This window comes from Sorex fumeus, unplaced genomic scaffold, assembly GCF_029834395.1.
Source record: "Sorex fumeus unplaced genomic scaffold, SorFum_2.1 ptg000098l, whole genome shotgun sequence".
Taxonomy (NCBI): domain Eukaryota; kingdom Metazoa; phylum Chordata; class Mammalia; order Eulipotyphla; family Soricidae; genus Sorex; species Sorex fumeus.
Window position 1 is genome coordinate 22,395,501 of NW_026606155.1, and position 12,236 is coordinate 22,407,736.

Sequence of the window (12,236 nt, forward strand, 5' to 3'; positions counted from 1 at the left end):
CCCCCAGCCGAGATGGCACTGGCCGCCTGACCGACCGAGCCACCCCGAAAAGACTGCACCCCGAAAACGCACCCCCTCCACCGCACTCGCACTCGGGTTGCCAAGGCTGGGCCGCCACGGGCGAGCAGGGCGTGAGTGTCGTTTCACTGTGGTTGCGTGACGTTTGCCTCTGTCGGGCACATTTGGGGGCGAGGGGGCTGTGCCTGGTATTGTTCTAGGTGCCTGAACGAGGCTCTGGGTAGCTGGGGCCATGGCGATGACGCTGTTGGAAGACTGGTGCAGGGGCATGGATGTGAACTCCCAGAGAGCGCTTCTGGTCTGGGGGATTCCGGTGAACTGTGATGAGGCTGAAATCGAAGAGACCCTCCAGGCTGCCATGCCCCAGGTGCCCTATCGGGTGCTTGGGAGAATGTTCTGGAGGGAAGAAAATGCGAAGGCAGCCTTGTTAGAGCTCACGGATGCTGTCGATTATGCCACCATCCCCCGGGAGATGCCGGGAAAAGGAGGGGTCTGGAAAGTGATCTTCAAGCCTCCCACGTCAGATGCGGAATTCTTAGAAAGATTGCATCTCTTCCTGGCAAGAGAGGGGTGGACCGTGCAGGGCGTTGCCCGCGTCCTTGGGTTCGAGAACCCCCGTCCAAACCCGGACGTAGATATGCCAGCAGGGATGCTGAACTATATTTTGGATAATGTCATTCAGCCCCTGGTTGAGTCCATCTGGTACAAGAAACTGACGCTGTTTTCCGGGAGGGACACCCCAGGCCCCGGGGAGGAGCCCTTCGATCTCTGGCTGGAGCACTCGAATGAAGTCATACAGGAGTGGCAGGTGTCCGACATGGAGAAGAGGCGGCGGCTAGTGGAGAGTCTCAGGGGTCCTGCCGCTGACGTCATCCGAATCCTGAAGAATAACAATCCTTCCATAACCACCGCCGAATGCCTAAAAGCGCTGGAGCAGGTGTTCGGGAGCGTGGAGAGCTCTCGGGATGCGCAGGTCAGGTTTCTTAACACTTACCAGAACCCAGGAGAAAAGTTATCTGCTTATGTCATCCGTCTGGAGCCCCTGCTGCAGAAGATGGTGGAGAAGGGGGCTATAGATAAGGATAACGTGAACCAGGCCCGCCTGGAGCAGGTCATTGCTGGGGCCAACCACAGCGGGGCCATCAGAAGGCAGCTGTGGTTGACAGGGGCTTCGGAAGGGCCAGCCCCAAACCTCTTCCAGTTGCTGGTGCAAATCCGAGAGGAGGAGGCCAAAGATGAAGAGGCAGCGGCTGAGGCTGCACTCCTGCAATTAGGCCTGAAGGGACGCTTCTGAGTCCCAGAGAAAGGGCTTTCCGTGCAGACCTGCATCATCGCTGCCTGTGTCTGCTGTCTTACAGGTGTCTCTTGGTAGGACTTGGCCATGCTGTTTTCTGAGGAGAGGGACTCCAGTCCCACAGTCACATTCACAAAATGTCACTTGCAGGCAAATGAGTGGTACCAGTTAAAATGCCAGGTAGAGGCTGGAGACGTTCAGTGCAAATTGCCATCGTGGCAACCTTGGCTGTGAATGAACTTGTGACATATCGAGGTAATTGCTGATTGAGATACTTAGAGCAAAGCCTGGCTAAAACAGGAAATGCTTGGTAAAAAATATGAGCTTTTCTGTTGTTACTAATACTGTGAATTTTTTGGTGTGTGCTTATTCTCTGATTTATATTAATGAAAATGAATGTAAGCCTGTTACATATTAGACAATTTTCAGTGCAAATTTCTCATTTTGCATCTAAATATCTGCATCAGTTTAATTTAAAAAGTATTCTAAGACTACAAAATGTAAGGAAAAGAAAATTACATAACTGTGTAAGTCACAATTTTCTGTGTAAGATAAAAATATGAATAATTGCATGGGGGAAATTAATATGAGTATTACAGAAATCATTCCCTCATTTCAAATTTTGACAATGAATAGGTCTTGTTCTTGTCAGTTCTAAATGTTCTAAATAAAGGCAAAATGGAGTTATCAAATACATGCATACAAATAAAAATATTTCTAAATTGTACTATCTTTTCACTTCTAACATGAAAATTTCTGTGTGGTCAAGCTTTGCATCCTCTTAGAGATCTTCTAGTATTGTTAAAATTTTTGGTTTTAAGCTTTGTACCATATGTGTTAAGTTTAAAGTGCAATACTTTTTAACATTCCATTTTTGTATGTTTCCTATAAGGCAAACTTTAGGCTAAGTAAACATAAATACAAACTATAAAAGGTTAAAAAATGCTGGTTTGAAAAGCTATCTAGCAATACTTTTCTCCTCTTAGAAATCCCTTTCAACTAAGTAATTGTACCTGTGGAAAATAAGTTTCACTGTGTATCAAGATATAACGAGGGAAATGTGGCTTTAAAATTAGTCAACCTCTAATCCAGTATGGCCAAAAAATTATTGTATATGATTACTATTGGTATATGTTATAAAGAGGTTTCTCTGTACTCACATCCTCATTGCCCATATTATGTCTATTCTCGCTCCAATCTACATGCATTTCACATACCTGACCCCCCTCAACAGATGCACAAATCTCCACCCATATAATCTTTTATGAACCCATACCTTTTTGTTTTAGGGGATGTCACACTTGGCTATGCTGAGGCCTTACTCCTGGCTCTGTGCTCAGGGACCACTCCTAGCAGGCAGCAGCAGATTATATGGGTGCCAGGGATAAAACCCAGACTGGCTGCCTACAAGGTAAAATGCCCCAACTGCTGTACTATTGCTCCAGCCCTCATACCTTTTTTTGTTTTTGTGTTTTGCTATTGTTGCTTTTTGGGTCACACCCAGCAATGCTCAGGGGTTACTCCTGGTTCTGCACTCAGGAATTACTCCTGGCTGAGTTCGGGGGACCATGTGGGATGCCAAGGATTGAACCTGGGTCGGCAGAGTGACAGGCAAATGCCCTACTCTGGCCCCCCCTTATACTTTTTTTTAGCTGCATTTTTCAGACATTTTTAGGAGGAATTCTTTAATGTGACAACTATTTACCTACATAATTCAACTACATGATATAAAAAGTCAGGATTTTAGTTTTCTGTGTTATAAGAAATAATGAGGGGCAGAGCGATAGTACAGCGGGTAGGGCGTTTGCCTTGCAATTGACCCAGGTTCAATCCCTGGCATCCCATATGGTTCCCCCAAGCAGAGCCAGGAGTAATTCCTGAGTGCAGAGCCAGGAGTAACCCCTGAGCATCGCTGGGTGTGACCCAAAGAGAAAACAAACAAACAAACAAACAAACAAAAAACTAGCAACTACCCATGATCTACAGTAGGTTTCTTTGCATTTGGGGGGGAAGGGAGTATTTGGGGGCCACACCCATCAGTGCCGAGGGCTTACTTCTGGCTCTATGCTCAGGTCTTGTTCTTGCCAGTTCTAAATGTTCCTAGTAGGCTCAGGGGACCACATGGGGTGCCATGGATCAAACCCAGGTTGTCTGTGTGCAAGGTAAGCACCTCATTCCCTGTGCTCATCGCTCTGGCCCCATTTTGTTTTGTCTTTTGAGCCCCACCTCACAACGCTCAGAGGATCATGAGTAAGGGCAGTGAAGCTGTGCCTCCTGCATGCTTTGCACACTAGGTCAGCCCCCAGCTCCAAAGGTTTTTTTTAATAAGAAAACAGCACCAATTATGTTCTGGAGAAATGTTAGTGCCTCTGCTGGCTCCTTCCTGTCTCTTCTGAATCAAGAAGGGGCTGGGGCCAGGGATGTGGCTCAAGTGGTCAGCCCCGTCACTGCAAGCTGCTGCCCACCTGATGGGAACACCACAGGCTGTGGCTCCCCCAAATACTGAAAAACTGAGAGGAATAAGGGGATGGGGTATGGGAAATTAAAACCCAAGGCCCGGCTATTCTATACCATATATTGAGTGCCTATCAGCCAACATTTATCTTGTACATTTCTAGAAGTAAAATAAAACAAGGATTGGTCAAGAAATGGTGACTTGCTGTCCCTGGAAGTACTTTTCAGGCTCTTGTCACTGTCACTGTCCTTCCATTGTTCGTCAATTTGCTCGAGCAGGCCCAGTAACATTGTGAGACTTGTTACTGTGTTTGGCATATTGAATATGTCAAGGGTAGCTTGCCAGGCTTTCTCGTGTGGGCAAGATACTCTCGGTAACTTGCTGGGCTCTCCGAGAGGGGCGGAGGAATCGAACTCGGATTGGCGTGTCGGCCGCATGCAAGGCAAACGCCCTACCTGCTGTGCTATCGCTCCAGCCCTTCAGTTTCTTAATTACTTGAAAAGGTGCCAAGTGAAGTTCTGAGAAAGCGTTACAAACCTGGGAGAGATTATCACTGGTTGCAAAATACTGAAAACATCCAGCCACATAGCAGTATCTCCCTCTTTCTCATAACAAGCTCTGTGGAATGTTCCCTAAATTCTGAATTTCTTTAGTGTTGAGTAACCCCTGGAAATTCACAGTTACTCTATATCACCTAAAATATGGCCCTGTAAACCAAAAAGAAAAAAAGAGATACAAATTAATTTTTTATAAAATAACACAATTTATTACTATTTTAAAACAAGTCTCACAAAATAACATTCAGAAACTCAATATTTCTAAATAATTTAACAAAAGTTTAGTCATAAAGTCATGCTACAAAATTCCTGCATATAAAAGATTATTACCAAAGTATTAGTGTATGTTAAAATGTTCTCTGAAGAATGGAGTTGGTTCAGGAAGACAAAGATACTGGAATGATGCTCATGATCATCATGGGAGGGGTAACTGGCTACATGGGTGTTCTCTACAGCTAACAACTCCTCTGTCTTTTAACAGAATTGCTCCCTCCATGCAACAGCACCTCAGAGGCAGGTATCCTACCAAGCAAAGCAGCAACACATTTCCTACCCTGGTAGCATTAGCTACAACTTGATTTTGCCAAGTCTAACTTTGTTTTTACTTTCTGGTTTGGGGCCATGACCCACCTCTTTGCTCGGGCATCACTCCTGCCTGTGCTAGGGGACCTTGCCGTGCCAGTGATCCAACCTGGGTCTCTAGCATGCAAAGCTAGAGATTTGGATAGAGAGAGCCCACTGAGCTATCTCTTTCCCCACATTTGTTTTTAAAATGTAGGTGTGGGAAAGGCAATTTTCTGATTAGGAAGATTCATCCCCCAGTGGAATGATATGGATTATGACCAGGTCAAGAATCAGGAAATTCTACTCTGTGTCAACAGACAACCACTGCTTCTGTGGGCTTATAATGAGCAAAGACAGTACTTGATTCTTTAATATCCACACGCAGCCTAGGTACTGACCTATCTGCCCTTTTGGAATATTCTTCACCAACATCCAGTTCATAATTTTAAAGTGCGAGTTACTGAAAAATAGTTCACTCTCCCTCATCCCCTTGTTAAATTTGCTAATCCATAATTTGGGTGGCTGTTCCCCTCTACTCTGCCCAATATGGGAAATTAACTAGAATCCAGTTATGACTTCTCCAAGTACTGAGTTAAAATTTATCTTAGGTCAGAAAAAAGTAAGTCTTGGTTTAATTTTTTCCTTTCTTTTCTTCCTTGGTAGTCACTGGTTTATAAAAGTCAAGAATACTCTTATAGATAATGGGAATTCTAAAAGTTCCATGGTCTTTTAAAGCATATCTCTTAACATCTTTTATTGCACCAAAATTCTGACTTTACAAAAAACATATCATGCTACAGTGAAAATAAAATATGGTCAAGTTAGTAAAATCAGAAGCACCTACTCTATCTTTGTTTTATATTTAGTTATTTACAGACACATTATCAGCCTCAATAAAAAAAAAGTGTGCCAAGGTATTAATTTATGGCAGAGAATAATTTTAAGTTTAGTGGTAAATACAATTAAATTCACTGTGAACTGAGGGTTAAAATGCAGTTAGAAGGGCCAGACCAATAGTACAGCTTGATAGGGCATTTGCCTTGCACGCTGGTGCCCCCGGTTTGATCCCCAGCATCCCATATGGTACCCTGAACATCTCCAGAAGTAATTCCTGAGCACAGAGCTAGGAGGAAGCCCTGGGCATCACCAGACATGGCCCAAAAAATAAACAAACAAAAAAAAAGATGCAGTTAGAAAGACTACTATAATCACTATTTGGATATTTCCTGATTATTTTTAGCAAATGATTAAAACACACATTTTAATAACCTACCCTTTTTCCATTTAGTCATAAGATTCTAGGTGAGAGACTTAAACCACCCTTCAAGTACTTATATGTCACCAATTCTAAGTCAACAGTTAAGATTACTTTCATATTCCTTCTCTTTGTTCTACTTCAAATAACTGTTGAAAGTCATCAGAGGTAGCACCTATTCAAGTCAAAGTCTCTCTTTCACATAAGAAATCCATTTACATAAGTTCTTATACCACTTCCAGGTTTTTATTCATCTTTGTAAAATGGATCTAGCAACTGTACCAGACTACTGACTTATAACCACACATTCCTCAGATCACATCCAAAACCAGCGTCTATACTAGCTAAGTTACTTAGATGGCTTCCAAAATTCATACAAGATTTTTCTGTAATGACTGACTTGGCTTGCATTATTGGACAATGGACAAACATTTAAAGAATGGTAATCCATTTTGAGTATACTCAAAATGCTAATTTTTAGAGACAAAGCAAAATCTGCCATAAAGTTAGACTATACTGATAATGAGAGAGGTAGGTTAATAATCACTGTCCTAAGATTTAAAAAAAAAAAAACTAAGAAATAACAGCTGAGACACTGGTGAAAAAAAAAAAGCTGAACCTTCCAGTCTTGAGTTTCTAATGTTAAGTGAAAATTATAAAATGAACTTTACCAAAAAAGGGAAAAAATACCAGTGGCCATTTCCTTCCATCCATGATTATTAAATATTATCACCATTCATATAAAAACTCATGTGACATAAAGCTACAGCAAAGGAAACTTGCCCTAGACAAAAGGAATGTTGGTATACAGTACTGGTCCTTACCAGGGGTGAAACTGACCCCGCCTCTCTGTCCCAGGCTGAGGGTCACCATGTCTGAAGACATTTTTGGTTGTAAAAACTGTTTTTTTGTTTGTTTTTGTTTAATAGCTGGCAGAGCTCTAGAGCTTATTCCTGGCTTTGGGCTCACTCTTGGCCCGTTCAGGGACCATAGCGGGTATTGGGAATTGAACCCAATTGGTCCTGTGTAAGGCAAATACCTTATCTGCTGTACTACCACTGGCTGTAACAACTGAACAGAAGGTTCTGGGCATTTAGCTTCTAGAAGTCAGAGATATGCTAAACATCCTATAATATACAGGACTGCCCCTCACAACAATGCATAAGCCAGCCAAAAGTTGAGAAACTAGTTTAAAGAGGCTTACTCTATTAAACATAGAGAACACAGATAATATAAAAACCATCTAAGTCCTGGCCAGCTCGTACATAAAATAAGGGAACTTGGAGAAACTGAATTCCTTAACAGATTAAAAATCCAATTTACTGTGGAAAAAAAAAATCCAGTGCTCAGGGCTTACTCCTCGCTCAGGGATCACTCCTGGTGGGGCTTGGGGAACAATACTGGGTGCCAGGAACTGAATTCAGGTCGGACATGTGCAAGGCAAGTTCCATACTCTGTACTATCACTCCAGCACCTTTATATACTCTATCTCCTACTTCCAAATATATGGACTGTGATTTTAATTCTGTAAAAAAGGATATAGAAGTGATCCCCAGTATTTGTTGAACAGGATACAATATTAATTTTCTATTACATGGTTACAGAAAAGCACCTTACTGTTCTTTGAGAACTACCAGTGATTAGGAAATGAGGAGAAACAGAAAATTAGTTTCTACATTACATACTTCATAAAAAACCAAACACCAATACTAAAAGCCATCTTACATATAAATTCAATACGAAGCTCTCCCATCTCTCTTATATTCGCCTCTGTGGTAAGTTTTAGGAAATACATCTATTCTTACAAAGCAATATTGCTTCCAGCCTGCCTACCAGAGGAAGTGCCCACTAGCAGGAGAGAAGATCACCATCCCTCCAGAGCGTGTGGGCCTGAAACACCACCAAGGGAATGGAGGCACGTTGCCTCGAGTTCACAAAAGAAATGCCCAAAGGTTTTAAATGTACAAGTCAGAATAGATTTCTTCCAACCAAATAACAAGAACTAAAAGATGGAAAAGTGTTGGACTAATATTTCCTTCTTGTTTATGTTTAGAATTGATTGTCAAAGCAGTGGTCCCTTTTGATCAAAGTGACTTACAGAAAACATGTAATTCCTATTCAAATGATAGCTGAACACTTTTGAAACTCAGGACTATCTAAGAGATCACTTTTAAAATTGGTCTCCCCAATCCCAATTTTATACAAGTAAATGGAGAATATAGGAATCAACAGTCTCTGGCTGAGGAACTAGGCACAATTTAGCAAGAACCTGTAACTTCTTTTCCACAAGCAGTGCTTTCATCATGGCACTAGAAACATCATCTGGTTACCGACAACCTTATCTTGCAGTTTCCAGAATTTTTTTTTCTTCTATGATAAATTCTAAACTCTGCATTGAACTACTTCTTTGCAATTTTCTTTTCCCCTGGTAGTGGGGTTTGAACTCCAGGCCTCGCTCTAGCTAGGCATATGCTTAAACACTTGAGCGCTGTCTCCATATCTTTGCAATTTTTAGGTTAAGTGACCCACAAAGCTTCACAGAAGAGGCATTCTTCACAAACTGCCATTTGTCTGGCATTCCAAAATGATACATCTCTTTCCCCTCAATAACCACTTACAAAATTCAATTTAAAGACTATCTTAGAACTTCTCTAAAAATATTTTCTGAAACACTAAAATTTATTTGTCAAAAGGTACCAAATCTAGTTGCTTAATTCTATACTACATATTATGGGGGCTTGGGCCACACCTAGTGGTGTTCAGGAGCTACTCCTCAGCCATATCCGGTGCATTGCCAGGAACTGAACTGGGGTCAACATGCAAAGTAAACATCTTAACCCCTTGTACTATCTCTCCAAGCCCCTTGGCTGCTAAAGTCTATACCCTTATTTTAAGAAAATCACTTCTTCCAATATGAGTATCAACAGACCACAGTTACAGAGATGAATTTTGACATAAATGAAAGATCCACATTTAGATTAGGCATTCAAATTTAACTACTGCTTATATAACTCCTCATTTAACATATAAAGAATTATAAAATAGAATGTGTGCCTAAGATTCAGTCAGGTCCACGGATGTAACATGACAACTGTATCTGTTATAGGGATGATTGTGATAAGTCATTTTAACCACTGACCTGGGTCACAGAATGACTGACTGACATGATGACTCAAGCGGCTGTGCATGCGAACACGACTTAAATTCCAGCTGATGATGCACACATTTAAAAAAAAAACAAATACAAAAATATAACAGGCTATAAGACCCCCAAGATACCGATTTTCTTTTTTTCACCGTATCATTTCCAATTGGGCTGGAGCGATAGCACAGCAGGTAGGGCATTTGCCTTGAATGCAGCCAACATGGTCGACCCAAGTTCGATTCCTCCGCTCCTCTAGGAGAGCCTGGCAAGCTACCGAGAGTATCTCGCCTGCATGGCAAAGCCTGGCAAGCTACCCGTGGCGTATCCGATATGCCAAACACAGTAACAAGTCTCACAATGTTACTGGGCCCGCTCGAGCAAATCGATGAACAATGGGAGGACAGTGACAGTGACAGTGATCATTTCCAATTGGATTTTGGAGTCATGTTCTGGGCTGCTGCTACAGAGGAATTCTTCCTGCCATCATGTTGTCTCTGGAGCCAAAGGCAGGACCCATTTGTGCTTCTGAGTCATAAAGGTATGAACCTCCAGTAAGATGCTCTGTAGATTCAACTGTAAGTATTCTTAAATGCCTGGCCTACAGAAACTATACAAACTGAACAAAGAACCACACTTGTTCCTTTGTTGTTAATACATCTAGATAGGGTTTCAGTAGATAGGGATCATACTGCACATAACTGGGACTAACGATAACAATTTAAAATTTGAAGTTTCTAAAAAGAGGACTAGAATATATAAAATTGGTGCCATCATTTTGGAGGAGAATCACTAAGGCTAAGAATATGAGAAAGCCAGAGGGAAAAGTGGAACGGAAGATATGAGAAGGACTGTCTGCCCCACACAGTTATCTTTGAAATAAACAATAATATAAAAACTTATCTATTGTTCGTATAACATTTAAATAAGTTAACACAAAGTGTAAAATATGGTGTTAGTTTTCTTCCTCCTCCTCCTCCTTAATTACTGGAGTACCTAAAATAAAAAAAGAAATTCTGGTCATTCTCAATATTTTAAAAATCTAAGTGAAAAAAAAAAGTTTCTCATTAACCCAAGAAGCACTAAAAAGCAGTATAGTGTGTACCATAATAGAGTTCCATAAAACACTATTTTTTTTGTATTTTTAATTTAATTTGGGGTTTTAGGTTTTGGGGTTTTGTTGTTGTTGTTTGGCTACACCCAGCAAGGCTCAGAGCTTACACCTGGCTCTGTACTCAGGACCTACTCCTGGTGATGCTCATCCCAAATGGGATGCCGGGGACTGGCCCCGGGTTGGCGATGTGCAAGGCAAACACCATACACGGTGTACGCATTCCAATATAACACTACTTTTACTTTCAAAAGCTCTCTCAGAACACAGTACCCAAAAGGAGAGAGAGAGAACAAGGGGGAATACCCTGCCACAGAGGCAGGATGGGACGGGGGTGGGGGGGGTGGGGGGGGTGGGATGCTGGGACCCGTGGTGATGGATGACGGGCACTGGTGGAGGGATGGGCACTTGATCATTGTATAACTGAAACCCAAGCACAAAATTTGTAAGCCTATAACTGTACCTCATGGTGTTTCACTAATAAAAAAAAAAAAGCTCTCTCAGAAGAATTCTCAAGTGGATCAGTATAAAAACTGATACTCAGCTTGTAAAAGAACTTCAAATAAAAATGCCCAGGGTATCAGGCAGAAAAATCAGTAAGGGTCCATTATACATCAGAAATTTGTTCTGTGTTAAAAACAAAAAAAAATTCTTCATTTTTCATAATATGCAATCCCAGTGTTGCTAGAAATCTGAATCTTTATGTTAACACTAATAAATATTGAACAGACAAAATCAATAAGCTCTGACTAGGCCACGGGCTGGCCATTCCCGAGCCCTGGCACTTGAACCTGTCCATAATCTGATCCCCTCCAACCTTTTTTGGTGGCAGAGGAGGATTCTCAAGCAGTGTTCAAGGGATCCCGGAATCACAGCTGGTGATACTCAACCAACTGGACTAAATGGTTCAATGCAAGGACCTAGTGATATGGCATAATATCACTATTATTTGGTGATGGCACCCTCAGTGGTGCTCAGGGACCTCTAGGGTCTCAATTAGCAATGCTGGAAGGATTACGTGGTATCTCTCCAACCTCCAACTATTCATTCTTCACCTTTTGGTTAGTTTTTCTGTCTCCCAAACACACCTTACACATGAATCTCGATAGCATAGTTTTCCAGTCTGGAATGCCCTTCACAATTCACTTTCCTACTCTTAACTAAGAACTAACTCCAGAGATGAACCTTCCTAAATTAGCATTTGGTTTATAATTTCTATTGTTTGTTTTGTTGGGGGGCCAGACCTGGTGATGTTCAGGGATCACTCTAGTCAGGAATTATTCCTGGCAGTGGTTGGGGGACCATACAGGATGTCGGGATTGAACCCAGGTCAGCTGTGTGCAAGGCAAGTTACCCACTGTAATACTGCTCTGCCCTGCCTCCCTTCCATTCTAAAGAAAAGGAGCTCTGGCCTTTGTGTAATTTGGAAGCAAGTAAAACAAACGATTTAGTAGTTTCTAGAGTCCAACCAAAGAAGAACATAAAAAAATTAAGTTCAAGATGTTATAATGTTTCCACCCTTTTTTTTCTATCTTAATTACTATTTATTTGTAAAAATATGATTTACAATAAAACTAGAGATAGTATGCTGTCCACCTAACTTAGGAAAAAGAATGTTACCAGTATCTTAGAAGCCTATTTATTTCCTCTTGATTATTTTGTCCTTCCTACACTATCTTTGTCATTTCACCTCTAGGTATGTAACCAGAGAAGAAAGTACCTTTCTACAGTACTTCATAGGAAATTCATAGGAAATACAAACTAATCAACAGAGTCCAAAAGTAAATGGTTATTTTGAAAGCGACAGTAACAAGGAGGAGGAGGGAAGGTCTACAAAGCC

General features: G+C 41.6%; 2 protein-coding genes across 3 annotated transcripts in view; one reads left to right on the top strand and one right to left on the bottom strand.

The window, feature by feature from the left end:
• The first annotated feature begins 221 nt into the window (after positions 1 to 221).
• PNMA1 (PNMA family member 1) lies at positions 222 to 1,450 on the top strand. The gene has a single exon (XM_056133694.1). The coding sequence runs from the start codon at positions 251 to 253 to the stop codon at positions 1,310 to 1,312; it is 1,062 nt and encodes a 353-aa protein (XP_055989669.1). The 5' UTR covers positions 222 to 250; the 3' UTR covers positions 1,313 to 1,450.
• Positions 1,451 to 9,735: 8,285 nt separating this feature from the next.
• Positions 9,736 to 12,236, bottom strand: part of DNAL1 (dynein axonemal light chain 1) — a 42,463-nt gene continuing 39,962 nt past the window's right edge. For both annotated transcript variants that reach the window (XM_056134014.1, XM_056134016.1), the window contains exon 8: positions 9,736 to 10,281. In XM_056134014.1, the coding sequence (XP_055989989.1) occupies positions 10,241 to 10,281 (41 nt within the window). In that variant the 3' untranslated portion in view covers positions 9,736 to 10,240. The remainder of the gene's footprint in view (positions 10,282 to 12,236) is intronic.